General features: G+C 48.0%; 1 protein-coding gene across 2 annotated transcripts in view; it reads right to left on the bottom strand.

The window, feature by feature from the left end:
• Positions 1-14,431, bottom strand: part of Arhgef3 (Rho guanine nucleotide exchange factor 3) — a 292,328-nt gene that overhangs the window by 189,445 nt on the left and 88,452 nt on the right. For both annotated transcript variants that reach the window (XM_052189953.1, XM_052189951.1), the window contains exon 3: positions 4,087-4,153. In XM_052189953.1, coding sequence (XP_052045913.1) covers positions 4,087-4,153 — 67 coding nt within the window. The remainder of the gene's footprint in view (positions 1-4,086; positions 4,154-14,431) is intronic.

The raw sequence follows: 14,431 nt of genomic DNA, 5'->3' as shown, positions 1-14,431 counted from the left end.
ATCAGGAGGCCTTGGATCCACACCCCTCCGTATTGTCTACACTGGAGGAATACCATGGTCTGACCTGGAGCCTTTGTTCAGTAAACAGAAGTGAGGCTGAGGCAGAGGCTGGGCCTGGTGATGGAGGCCTGCTGCCTCCTTTTGATGCTTAGCAACAGGAAGGTCACAGCTGGTGGGGACGTGGCCTGGTGAGGTGTGAGTGGGAGGGACTCTCACCCCACTCAGTTGTGAATGTGAGAGAGTCTCAGACAGAAGACTTGATGTCCTGTCTGAAGCCCCTGCTGCTCCCTTCTGGACATGAGGAGCTCGGTGAGTAAGGTCATGGGGTGAGGACACAGGCCTCACTACAGAAGTGCCAGTCCTGAATTCTCCCCTTGGAGCAGCCCTGTGAGTTCCCTTTTCACTGGCGGTAGTTCACACTGAGTGTTTCACCTGCAGCCAGAGTTCTGACCAGGCCTTCAGCTAAAGCTGAGGAAGACTATGCTGCTTGTGAGAGTCTCGAGGTGTCTCCAAAGTAAAGACCAGGTAGGCACTAGAGAAACAGCCAGGAAGGTGTCTGAAGCCCCTGCTGCTCTAGATGAGCGCCAGCAGCTCCAGCGCCACTCTGTGTACAAGAGGTCCCTGTGAGGCATTCTCTAGTTCATGTAGGGACAAGAGCAAGAAAGTCACAGGTTCATGAACCAGGGAAGTAACTCGGTGGTTAAAAGACTTGCCGAGCAACTGAGATGTAGATCGTTAGAACCCTAGAATCAAAATAAATAAATAAATAAATAAATAAATAAATAAATAAATAAAAATAAAAATAAAAATGCCAGATAGGAGTGCCAGCGTGCAGAGACAAGGAAGAATATCACTACTGAGCTCCTTGAGCTCTCTCTCTCTCTCTCTCTCTCTCTCTCTCTCTCTCACAATGGCAACCTGGGATAGGGCTAACCTGCTCTGTAAGCAGACCAAATGCAGCAGATGCAGCATTACTAGCCCTTCCTGTCCCTCTCCACAGACAAAATGCCTACAGATACAGTTAAGGAAAAAAAGCACATATCTGATGCGTGTACAATATGAGGCGGTTGTTGAACAATTCACTCCGCAAGGCCTTTGAAAGCAGCAGGACAGCAGGATACCCCTCTCTGATCTTCTTCAGCTACTCCCAACCCCAGACCTTTCCCAAGTGTGCATCTCTCTCTTCACCTCTCCTCTAGAACAACGTGGTTCATCTTTCCAGGACACTACCCATCACCCTGACTTTATACCTTAGCCCCGCTACCTAACAACTGCCCAGGACCTGGGTATTCATTCAGCATCCTTTTCCTCTGCAAGCTAAAGAACAGAATTGCAAACACTTGCACTATAATGGCTTTCTCCGTCACACATACAAATACAGAAAATTGGCTAGCACATGGATTCTAAAACCGTCCTTTCTAAAGAAGGAAACGTGTTCCAGGGATGCTTTGCTCTAGGAACCCTAGAAGAGCATGCACAGCTGAGTCTAATGGACCTGAGATCGACTTGGGTTACAGATCTGCACTACCAGATCGTCACAGTGGCAAGGTCTTCCTCCTGGCACACTGGGTCCTTCGTAGCACTACAGAAGAGGCCTGCTGGGGAGAGATTGTTTGTACTCTCTGGGGTCTCTCCTACCACACATGCCACCGAGGACCCTCCTCAGTGCCGGGCCTGGCCACAGAGGAATATGGAACAGCCAGGCCCAGTGCCTTTCCCTGCGGTGTACTTGATGCCAGTTTGTCTGACTTTTTCAAGAAGCCCCAAGGCCAGAAGAAATCAACACTGCCACTGACCCAAGCACCAGTTAAAATTTAGTTATTCGTGCCAGGTTAACAAGTTGAGAAATTCTTGCTGATTTATTGATTTTGCAACATGGGGGATCAGATCACCAAGCACTCGACCTGAGGTTTTCTGAAATAGGGTCTCACTAATGTAACCTAGGCTAGCTAGACTGCACTACTCATGATCCTCTGCCTCTGCAATTTATAGATGTGGGGCTCTAAAATAATTTTCCAAGAGGGATCAGATATGGATACCTCAAGCCCACAGACAGAATAATCAACCCAGCTGGCCTGGGATAGAGGGTTGACTCCCTGAAGTGTGGGGCTTTGGGTACTAAAATCAGAACAATCCCTTGGCAATTTGGGATGAGTCTTCTGCCCTATGTACCTTACCTCTCTTGGCTAACAACACTGAATAGCAGGAGAACACAGTGATTGGAGGGGAGAGAGGAGGCGGAGCTAAGAGAAGGAGGGGCGGAGACAGAGGGAGCCTGGGAGCTGCAGGAGAGCGCAGAGGAGGAGACGCATCAGATGTGTTTCTGGTGTACTGAGAGGTTAGAAATATTGGGGTAAGACCTTATCTTTGTAAATTGGCATTATGTAATTGGGAGTTTTATATACATAAAGATATTTGGTTAACTATTCAAGTTTAAGGGTCATGCTTTACCGGATACTTGGAAGGAGTGGTGCAGAGGCCTGGCGACTCTTTATTATTTATTAATTACTCACTACAACAAGGCCCTTACAAAAGACTGCTTTGCTCACGAAAGATCTGGTTTCTACATCAGTGGTCAGTTTCCGAAGTGTGTCTAGTCTGCATGGCCAACAGAGACTTCTGGCCAGTGACTCTGGGAAATGCGGCAGAGCCCCCTTCTGGAGTCTACAGACATTAACCCATCTCTGACCTGTCCTTCGGTGAGTGGACACATTTTATATGGCACATTCAGCATGTCCCAAATATGATGCACCCCACAAACTTTTCTATCTCTTGCTGGTCATGATCATTCCTGAGCACACTTGGGAAATGGTGATCTTATCCATGAAAACATAAACAGCAGGTACGAAACCTACTCCAGCCAGTCACACACCTACCTCAGAAGTCAGTACAATTTTCCTCATGCTCAATGAAAAGTATGCTGTAACCCAAGCGAAAACAGACTCACTGGGTAAAGGTGATATCACCGAACATGACCTGTGTTTAATCCTGGGACCTCTACGGTGGAAGAAGAAAACTGACTCCCACTCAAAAGTTGTCCTCACATCACCACACATGCACCACAGCACATGCTGCACACATATCCACAAATGGTAGATTAAATATATATTTATAAATTTATATATTACAAATGGTAGATAAAGACATATTTAAAATTAGTGTCACATTCCACAGTTTTAGTTAATGACCCACAATCTACTCACAATTTCAAAGGGTGACTAGAACCAGTTAGGACAAAACAAAATAGTATTGACTGAAGACTTGAGACACAATTTAACAACATCACATGGATGTTGTGCAAGAGAGGTGCTGTCCATTCCTTCAGCAAACCAGACCTAATTCTACAGCAGGAAATAAACAAGGCATAAACAAGGTCTCAACACACTTCCACTTGGGTTCCAAGCTTCCAAGGTACCTCAGCAGGTACCTAACCAAATAGAGTGGTAAGACACGCAGGGGCACCTGGGAGAGCTCTTGGGCCAGCTTCACAACAACTGTCCACAGAGGGCTGGGTGTCAGAGATGAAATGGACAGGACTGGAACAGCATGTTCAGGAGCCTCGTGCTGGGTAGAGCATCCTCAAAGGCAACAGCCTGGGCGTGAAAGAACTCAGAGCATCCCTACAGACCCAAAGCTCACACAGCTGGGGCCACCTGACTGCCTCAGGCCCTCCATGTGCCGTGACTGACATCATCACATTCATCCCAAGGACGATGCCGGCACCAAGAGGTAGAGCTGCCAGACCCTTCCTAGGCCTGGAAGAGCCTGGTGTTTTGTACTTGGGGAAACTTCATGAGTGCCTTAAACCCCCCAAGGGTTGCGCCTGCACTTCCTCATCGGACTGGCAGATGGTCGCTCCCTTTTCCTCTGCCTCAAAGAGCACAGGAGCATGGAGTGATGCTCGCTTATAGACCTTGGGGTTTTCACGAGTAGTCTTCTACAGCCACACGCTCTGTGTCCAGGGCAGGCCACGGCATCCATGCATGAACACATGGGTGCTGTGCCCAGGTAGAGCCTGTTAGCAGAGCAAAACACAGCACACCAGTCCCCACCAATGGGACGGGGTCACCTACGATGGACACTTACCCCTCTGAAATTCCAGGCTTTGGGAGAGGGAAACATGGAGAAGTTCTTCTGCCTCGGCCGCTTGGGTCTAGAAGAGAAAAGACAAAGGTCACGCTGTTCACTGATGAGGTGCACAGGGGGTGTGGCTGCCACTCGAAGAGGAGAGCTGTCAGGACAGATGGCTGGGGCATGAGGTGGACCACTCTTTCAGAGACTTTGGCAGCTACTTTCACACCAAACCCCAGCTCTACCCCCGCCCCCCCAAGGAAAAGTCCCACAGCTCCACAGAAAAGTCAACCTCTCAGCCCATAAAAATGAAATCTACAGCTAAACCCAGATGCAACCAAAAGCCAGTCCCGACAATACCCAGGACCTGTCTTTATTTCTAACATACAAATAATTCCCAAATGGACATCATCACAGTTCATGGCTTTGATTCAGACAGGAGCCCCCCCCCCCTCATTACACACAGGCGAGGAGCCCCAGTGTCTCCCTGAAGGCCACACAGCTCTTGGTTTTTAATTTTTTATGATGCTTATTTATTGTGCATAGTGGGTTCAGTGTGCCATGGCCCGTAATTGGAGGTCAGGGGAAAACTTGGGGAAATCACTTCTCTCTTACCATGTGGGTCCTGGAGATTAAACTTTGGTTTTTGGGGTTGGCAGCAAGGGCCTTCGTGGGCTGAGCCATCTCACCAGCTCTACCACATTTTTTTTAAAGCGAAGGTAAAATAAAATTTTCATGCAAAATAAAAGATGGAAATTTGATGGAAAAAATCTTCGCATGATAATAATATAAATAAACCATATAACCTGGAGCAGGAGGCAGAACGTCTGTAATGGGATGAGCAGAGCAAGCCTGAACTTGGGGGAGAGGGGGTTGCCGGGAAGCGTTAGAAGAAAGGAGGAACCGGCTACGCAAGCCTCTCTTTCTGACTCACATGTGCACTCAGTCGCTTTGGGATGATAACAGTCCCTGCTCCACTGCCCCCATCCTGGCCACCGATCACCCCTGCTTTGAGATTCACAGCAACACCTACAATGCCTTCTGCACTGTGTAGCTTGCTGCCCTGTTATGTTTTTGCTTCCTGCCGTGTGTGTGTGTGTGTGTGTGTGTGTGTGTGTGTGTGTGTGTATAAGTGTGTGTGTCTGCCCGTGTGCATGTGCGTGTACGTGCATGCGTGCGTGTGTGTGTGTGTGTGTGTGTGTGTGTGTGTGTGTGTGTGTATAAGTGTGTGTGTCTGCCCGTGTGCATGTGCGTGTACGTGCGTGCGTGCGTGCGTGCGTGCGTGTGCGTGCGTGCGTGCGTGCGTGCGTGTGTGTGTGTGTGTGTGTGTGTGTGTGTGTGTGTGTTGTCCAGAGCCATTTTTTCAAGTTCAGCCTCCTAAAAGAGACCTTCCAAGCTGGAAATTTTGGCCAGGTGCTGGAGTCAGTTCTACTCTCCCTAGTGAAGTGACATGGGACAGGTGACTTGTTGTCTCTGGCCCCTACTTCCTCCACCTAAAAACTGGAGGGAGCAACAGTGTCCCCTCAAAAGAGAGCATAAAGGCTGGGTGAGCTGAAGTGCTATGTTCCTGGTGCCTGGCACACAGAAGGTGTATGTTAAAAGTTGCCCTCCTATAGGGTCAAGCCAGGTAGTAGCTTAATACAATGTCTAGTGCTGGCTTCAGTAAAGTCGTTAAGATCCTCAGGAGAAAGCTACACATTAGAGAAAACAGCACACAACAGGAGGATTGCACGTGCACATGGGGCTCAGGGAAGGCAGCTCCCACGGCTGAGCCATCAGGGCCTCTGCCCCACAGTCCCAGCTAGCCCAAGGACTCAAGCTCATTAAACCATGTCTGTCCCCTGGGCCCTGCAGACCCTAATGGGTACTTTGTGGCTAGAAGGGGCCAAATGTCAGTCAGCTTCTCACTCCAGAGCTGTGCACCTGGGTGGCACTGGAGTGAGCTCTTCTATAGGGGACTGAGTGGAGGTAATGGTCTCAGCTCCAGCATGGTCCTTCCCAGGGTTCTGAAGAGTGTGTTGGATCCTGGACAATTGCATAGTTCCTGCCTGGGTCATTGAGGAGAAAGAACCTACAAACTGTCATGATGAACTCATACACACACACACCCCAAAGACATTCACTGCTCATCAAGACACAGGGCAAGGTGATTGCCCTTCTCCACAGTTAAAGAATTACCATGGGTGGCAGTTGATACTTTCGCACGCTGGTACCCCAAGACAAAACGTTCTGCAATAAAGTCAGGCCAAGACCAGGTCCACAGTGACCTCGGGCAGCTTCCCTAACTTGCCCCAATCTTCAGTCTCTAACCTGGAATGGGATGGGAGACGCTCTCACCTCCTAAGGGTTAGATTACCCTGAGGAGTTGAGCCATAACTGCTGTGAAGCACTCTGCTTTCTCCCTGGCTCATGCTGCAGACATGTTAGCTCTAAAGACCTGTGCAGTCTACAACACCCAGGGCATGATTTTAGGAATGGGGATAAAACTGAGAGCAAACACAATCCTTGCTCCCCTGGAAGTTCATGTTAGGAAGTAATCAACTATGCTAAGAACAACACAGCAGGGCACAGGGGATGGTGGGGGGTGGGGCTGGGGGTGTTGGGAGAAAGGTGAGACTAGCCACTACTTTATATGGACAGGGCAGGCTTCTCCAAGAAAGCAATGATTCAACGCAGACCTTCAAAGAATAGAAAGCGTATGTTATGTGTCCTGAATATCCAAGGTCCTAGGGCAGGGGGGACATGTTTGGGTAGAGAGTAGACAGAGAAATTAGAATCATAGCAGCAAGAACCAGAAGGTTAGACTCTTATAGGCAAGATCTTTAGATTTTAGTCTAGGTGAAATGCAAACTCTGAACAGAAGACAAACTAGGTCTACGTTTTCAAAGGACAGCTTTTAGGGCAATATGAACAAAGCTCTAAGAAACAACACAGGGCAGGACAAAGGTGAGATGGTCTTGCAGCGACCCTGATGAGGAATGGCAAGAACTTGGACCAACAGTGCCAGGTGGCACTGGATGAGAGACAGGTGAGACAAATCAATGAAAAATGTTCCACGAATTCCAGACCCAAAGAAGGTCTATGGGGAGAACAGAGTTGGGACGGAACCCACAGGCAGACACATCACACTAGAAATGATAGAGCCCTCAGGGTGGAGCTGAGGAGGTGCAGTGGGGCAGAGAACATTCTTGACTAGTTAGTCTATAAACACAGGAAGACCCATGGGAAGACAAGAAAGCACTAGAGGCAGGGAACAGTGTGTGTGTGTGTGTGTGTGTGTGTGTGTGTGTGTGTGTGTGTGTGTGTGTGTTGGGGAGGGGTGTCAAATGACAGCCATCCTTCAAGGATGGAGCACAATCTGGAGAACAGAGACATCTTTATATTGGCAAGAGGTCCCCAGTGACTTTCCAAGAGGATGTTAGTGGTGCTGAGGACAAGAGCCAAGGGTCCCTGTCCAACCATGAGGCAGAAGTGTTGTTGTCTGTACAGAACAGGAATTGACGGAGATCCTAGCTATTAGTGAATCCACTGAAGTCTTGAAACCATGACCTCCTTGAAGCAGACACACTGTCTGTCCTTTTATGACCCACTTGGAGAACAGAGAATCCACCTGGACAAATCAGTATCTGAAGACTTTCCTAAACGGTCTTGACATCTGCTGTCAGGCACCCAGGTCTCAGTGCTCCCCTCTCTGGCAGCACGGTGACAAGGATAATAAGAAAGGGCCGCTCCTGTCCCTTAACCACAGGGCACTTACTCAGCAACACAGTATTCCAGTGTCTGAGCCATCAGTGTTCTCACCCCATTATCAAGACATGCCTGGCACACCAAACTTCCAACACTGAAGCCAGCTAGAATCAATCGAAACCATGGGATATTTTAAAGGGATATTTTGAAACAGAGGTTGTTTGAAAATATACTGTTAGATATATATATATATCCAGAGGCTATGAATGATGATTCTGAAGCATTTGGGGACACTTTCAGAAGACAAAGGATGGCTTTCCCTCCATCCCTCTGACTGTATCCATCTGAAACACAACATGTTTGCATGGTGAGAGGTTTCCTTGTATCCTATGGAAATCCACATCCCGCGCCTGCAGGTCCCAGCCCAGCAGAGCAGCTTCAGACCCCTCCGGAAAGGATCATTAGTTTTCTACTCTTTAATCAAGCAGCAGCAGCAGCAGACTGTCGTTTTTCTAAAGCTCGCCTGGAGAGCGCCAGTTGTTTCCTGAGTGTGTGTTTTTCTAACCAGGACTCCGTGTTCGGACTCTACCTTCCTGAGTCCCCTGGAGAGCTGCCCCCAGTCTGTGTGGAGTAAGATACAAGATCACTTTGCTCAGGAGGGAAACATGGAATCTGGTCACCAGCACCTGACCCTCAACAGCACTGGCTTTCAGCCTGTATAGATGGGAGCCCTCAGTCCCTCTATTGTAGAAGCTAAGGTTTCATTTTAGCAAACCAACACTTGCAGAGTTCCTACTGTGTGCCAGGTACTGCACTAAGTGCATATCAAACATTAACTCAGTCTGTCTTCAAAACAGTGATGAACAGATACTGTTGTTATTCCTACCTCCCAAAGGAAGAAACCAAAGCTTTCACAGGTTAAACGATTTGCCCCAAAGCACAAAGCTAACTGACGCCAAAGCCAGGATTTGAATTCAGGCAGTTCTTATCCCACCGTGCACAAAAGAAACACTTGATAAAACCATTGCAGAAAGAATGGTGAATTGTGAAAATATTACCACAAGCAGTTTACAGATTCACTACAATCCCCACTCAAATCCCAATGGTGTTCCTCACTGACCTAGACAAACAGAAACCCCGAAATTCATCCGGAAGTACAAAGACGCCAAATAGACAAGGCCAACTTCAGCAGAAACAACAATGCTCGAGGTTTTACAGTGTCCAACCTCAAATTATAATATAGAGCATTGCAACAAGTGCAGCACGGTACTGTTACAGACTGGGAATAGAAGAACAGAATAGAAGAGCCAGAAATAAACACACACCATCACAGTTACATAATATAAAATGCATATTTGCTTATTGAGAGAGTATGCCAGAGCACACAAATGGAGGACAGACAGTAACCTGTGGGAATTGGTTCTGTCCTTCCATCCTGCAGGTTCAGGGGCTGAACTAAGCCATAGGGCTCTGGAGCAAGTCCCTTCACCTGCTGCACCATCTTGCTGGCCCCAAGACTTCAAGATATAAGCACAGGCAAGGATTTTCTGAAAAGCAGAAATAAATAGCACAGGAAATAATCCCACAAGGGGCTGTTGGATAGCTCAGTGGTTAAGAGCACTAGCTGCCCAGTGGAGGACCTGGGTTTGGTTCCCAGCACTGACGTGGTGACTTACAGCTCCCAATTAACTCCAGGTACCGGGCGCTCAAAGCCTCTTCCAGACCTCTTCTGCAGCAGACACATGTGTAGTGTGCATACATACATACATGCAGGCACTCAAACATACACATAAGTAAAAACATCTTTAAAAATTGAAAAATGAGAGTATGTATAACTTCAATGATCAGCAAAGAACTCGCTCTTAAAGAGGAGACCATCTTCAGAAGGGGCCCTAGCCAGTACCTACAGAAGCTTAGTATCTAGGGGACAGGAATCTGAGAGGTAAACCCACAGACACACAAATACACACACACACACACACACACACACACACTCATTCATCCAGTAAGGAGATGGCTAATTAAGTAAATATACAATTCTCAAAAAAAAAAATTACAAATAACGATGCCCAGCATCCTTAGCCATCAGAGAAATGTAAATTAAATCTGCTTTGAGATTTCATCGACCCCAGTCAAAATGGCTGTCATCTCAAGAAAACAGAAGATACAGGTGTGGGAGTCCCCATATCTTTAATCCCAGTGCTTGAAAAGTAGAAGACCAGAGATTTCTGAGTTCAAGGCCAGCCTAGTCAGCACAGAGAGTTTCAGGCCAGACTGGGCTAAATAATAAGACACTGTTCCCCAAAACAAATGCAGACACAGACACACCACACAGACGCTGCACACACACACACACACACACCAAAGGAGGGGCTGGGGAGATGGCCCACTCTGCAAAGTGCTTGCTGTGTCGTGTGAGGAGCTGAGTTCCCAGCACCAGCACACATGCAGAACCCAGACGTGGTAAGCCCAGCACCGGGAAGGGGGAAAGACAGGTGGAGACACAAACACATAACAGGAACGCACACCCTTTAGAAATAGAGGAAAACGGCATCAGTCTTGGGGATTTTCCTACATCTGCAAATGAAGACCTCTGAAAGCTGGGAGCGGTTGCCTTCACTTGCAGCTGGAGGCCGAGGTAGGACTGCATGAGGACGGGGCAACACAATACATCGGAAAGAAAACACTGTTGACCTTTTCCAAATGCTGCTCTCTCTCTCTCTCTCTCTCTCTCTCTCTCTCTCCTTTCTTTCTTTCTTTCTTTCTTTCTTTCTTTCTTTCTTTCTTTCTTTCTTTCTTTCTTTCTTTCTTTCTTTCTTTCTTTCTTTCAAGACAGGAAACAGAGTCTGGGGTTAGTCTGAAATCCACATACTCCTCAGCCAAGTTGCGAACGCTGTAATTACAGACAGGCCATTTTTTTTCTACAGGGGCTAGTGGGGACAATTCCAGGGCCTCATGCATTCTACGCAACTGTTCCAAAACTGACCTTTAAAAACTTTCATGGCTGACTTTTCTGAATATTTTAAAGGAATTTGGAGCAAGTAATTCTTAGAAAGTAATTTTTTTAAATCATTCTTACAAAGTATTTTTTTAATCACCATGAAAGTCTGCAGAGACGACTTGGCAGTTAAGAGCATTTAAGGACTCGGGATTTGTCAGATGGCTCCTAACTGCCTGTTACGTCAGCTCCGGAGGATCTGATGCCCTCATTTGGCCTCTGTGGGCAAGCACGCACACGCACACACGCACATACATGCACGCATACACACACACACACACACACACACACACACACACACACACACGTGGCCACACCCTACCTATAAATAAGAAATAAAATAAATATTAAGAATCACTATGAACTCAAACTATCTTTTTGATCTTACGTAAAAATAATATATGGAAAAAAGCAAACATGTCAAACTATATATAGATTATAAAAAAAAGGAGGGTGACATCAAGTCCTGTGGTCTGGACCCTCTCCCAGTTCCCACGGGCCACCTGTTCAGTCTCCGTGACTCCCCTTCCCATGGCTGCGCTGCCTCAGTGGGAGAGAAGTCCTGCTGTGACTTGATGTACCAGGTCAAGCTAGTGTTCATGGGAGGCCCTGCTGGTCTCCTCAGAGGAGAGGGAGCAGTGGGAGAAGAGGGGAGGGCTGTGATCAGGATGCAAAGTGAATAAATTGATTCATTAATGAAAACAAGTGTTACTAGTTGGGTTTGTCCAAGAAGGGAGGAAGAGAAGAAACTCTTCATATTGTATTCAATCCTAGGTTGATCAGCAGCTAATAAATCAGCAGGTAGGCAGCCCAGCATGTGCACAAGCAAAACCCTAACGCTGAGTCCTGAGAATGGGCGTTTCTAATTAATGCTCTCTTGCTCCTAGCAACGAAGACACCACAAATTCTCAAATTAGCCAGCATCACTTAAAGTAGTTTATTGACTCTGATACAGGACCCACCGCAGTCTCCAGGGTAATTAGAAACTCCATAAATGCTGTTCTTGGCAGTGACTGAGGCCACACATAAAAACTTGTTTATTCCCAAACTGTCAGTGAATTAGGGTGGTGAAGCCTAGCCAGAGGCAGGCTTGCTGGAGCACAGGGAGGGGAGGGGGAGGGGAGGGGAGGGGAGGGGGAGGGGAGGGGAGGGGAGGGGGAGAGATGTGAGTGTCCAGTAAGCAGGCCTGGGGCACAGGTGAGGGTGACCTGCTCCCCCCACCCCCACCCCCCCATAGCTGCCTATGAGGGTAACAGTGAGGGGATCTAGGCGCTTGTAGTAAACAGCAAGCAACTCCCCAAGGCCTGCTCACCCACTCAGGCATCTGGGAAGGGGGGAAAGGGTGTGAAAGGGGAGGGGCATGAGCTAGAGGGTAATATTTTAGTATTTCCATGACATTAATACCATTTGTCCTGAGGTGGGCCAGATGTTGACATCAGGACATCATCCTCTGCCACTGACGATCTTATGGTTTGAGACAGGTTCTAGCACTAAACCGGGAACTTAGTTATTAGGTTAGCTGGCCAGAGAGTTCATGGAATCCGCATATTGCTGCCTCTCCCTCTTACTGATGCTATAGGTACACACAGCCCCCTCCCTCTTACTGATGCTATAGGTGCACACAGCCCCCTCCCTCTTACTGATGCTATAGGTGCACACAGCCCCTCTCCCTCTTACTGATGCTATAGGTGCACACAGCCTCTCTCCCTCTTACTGATGCTATAGGTGCACACAGCCTCTCTCCCTCTTACTGATGCTATAGGTGCACACAGCCCCCTCCCTCTTACTGATGCTATAGATGCACACAGCCCCCCTCCCTCTTACTGATGCTATAGGTGCACACAGCCCCCTCCCTCTTACTGATGCTATAGGTGCACACAGCCCCCTCCCTCTTACTGATGCTATAGGTGCACACAGCCCCCTCCCTCTTACTGATGCTATAGGTGCACACAGCCCCCACCCTCTTACTGATGCTATAGATGCACACAGCCCCCTCCCTCTTACTGATGCTATAGGTACACACAGCCCCTCTCCCTCTTACTGATGCTATAGGTGCACACAGCCCCCTCCCTCTTACTGATGCTATAGGTACACACAGCCCCTCTCCCTCTTACTGATGCTATAGGTACACACAGCCCCTCTCCCTCTTACTGATGCTATAGGTACACATAGCCCCTCTCCCTCTTACTGATGCTATAGGTGCACACAGCCCCTCTCCCTCTTACTGATGCTATAGGTACACATAGCCCCTCTCCCTCTTACTGATGCTATAGGTGCACACAGCCCCTCTCCCTCTTACTGATGCTATAGGTACACACAGCCCCTCTCCCTCTTACTGATGCTATAGGTGCACACAGCCCCTCTCCCTCTTACTGATGCTATAGGTACACACAGCCCCTCTCCCTCTTACTGATGCTATAGGTGCACACAGCCCCTCTCCCTCTTACTGATGCTATAGGTGCACACAGCCCCTCCCTCTTACTGATGCTATAGATGCACACAGCCCCCTCCCTCTTACTGATGCTATAGGTGCACACAGCCCCCTCCCTCTTACTGATGCTATAGGTGCACACAGCCCACTGCTCGCAGCTTTTACATGGATGCTCACGCTGGCACAGCTTATCCTCGGCGCCATTGCCCCAGCCCCAATGGTGTTCTTCTCATGCTGTTAACTCCCCAGATCCTCACAGGACCCTTTGGACTAAGCAGTAACAGTGGACACAGGTGGTGGCTGGGGGGCTTCAGCGTGTGCACAGCCAGGCAATCACATTCCAGACACTTTGTTTGTTTGAGAAATAAGGATTTTTTTTCCTGGCCAGTTAACCAGAATATATTAATTGTGTGCCACTTACCAGGCATTTCTACCAAACACAGCCTGCCCAAATGCATAGGGCAGTGCAAAGCTGTTCTCTTGGGCCCCTCATCTTCCAGCTGGGCGAGCAGGGCCAGCGCTTGATCAGTACTGTAGTTATCACCATAGCAGCCTCTTAGGTATCTGGGATTATATGCACGTCCCTAGCTCAGATAGTCACAGCTTTTCCTAGTAAAAAAAAAAATATTACTAAATAAAACACCTTTTAAGAGACTAGAGGCCAGGCAGTGGTGGCGCACGCCTTTAATCCCAGCACTTGGGAGGCAGAGGCAGGCAGATTTCTCAGTTCGAGGCCAGCCTGGTCTACAGAGTGAGTTCCAGGACAGCCAACGGCTACACAGAGAAACCCTGTCTCAAAAAACAAAACAAACAAACAAACAAACAAAAACAAAGAGAGAGAGAGAGAGAGAGAGAGAGAGAGAGAGAGAGAGAGACTAGAGCCATGAATGAGTTTTCCAAAGCTGTCAAGGTCAAGGAAGAAATGCTAAAATTTGTCTTAAAATTTCTTTTTTATTGTTTGTTTGTTTTGTTTTGTTTTATTTTGTTTTTGTTTTTGTTTTCTTTCAAGACAGGGTTTCTCTGTATAGCCCTGGCTGTCCTGGAACTCACTCTGTAGACCAGGCTGGCCTCGAACTCAGAAATCCGCCTGCCTCTGCCTCCCAAGTGCTGGGATTACAGGCGTGTGCCACTAAGGCCCAGCTTAAAAATTTTTAAAAAACCAATTCCATAGTGATTTCTCAAGGTAAAGACTAACTCTGCTCTTACCAAGTCACACACTCTCTGAGTCAAATTTCCTGTTGCAT

The sequence above is a fragment of the Apodemus sylvaticus genome, chromosome 8 (genome assembly GCF_947179515.1).
Source record: "Apodemus sylvaticus chromosome 8, mApoSyl1.1, whole genome shotgun sequence".
Classification (NCBI taxonomy): domain Eukaryota; kingdom Metazoa; phylum Chordata; class Mammalia; order Rodentia; family Muridae; genus Apodemus; species Apodemus sylvaticus.
This window is presented reverse-complemented; position numbering and strand designations above follow the sequence as displayed.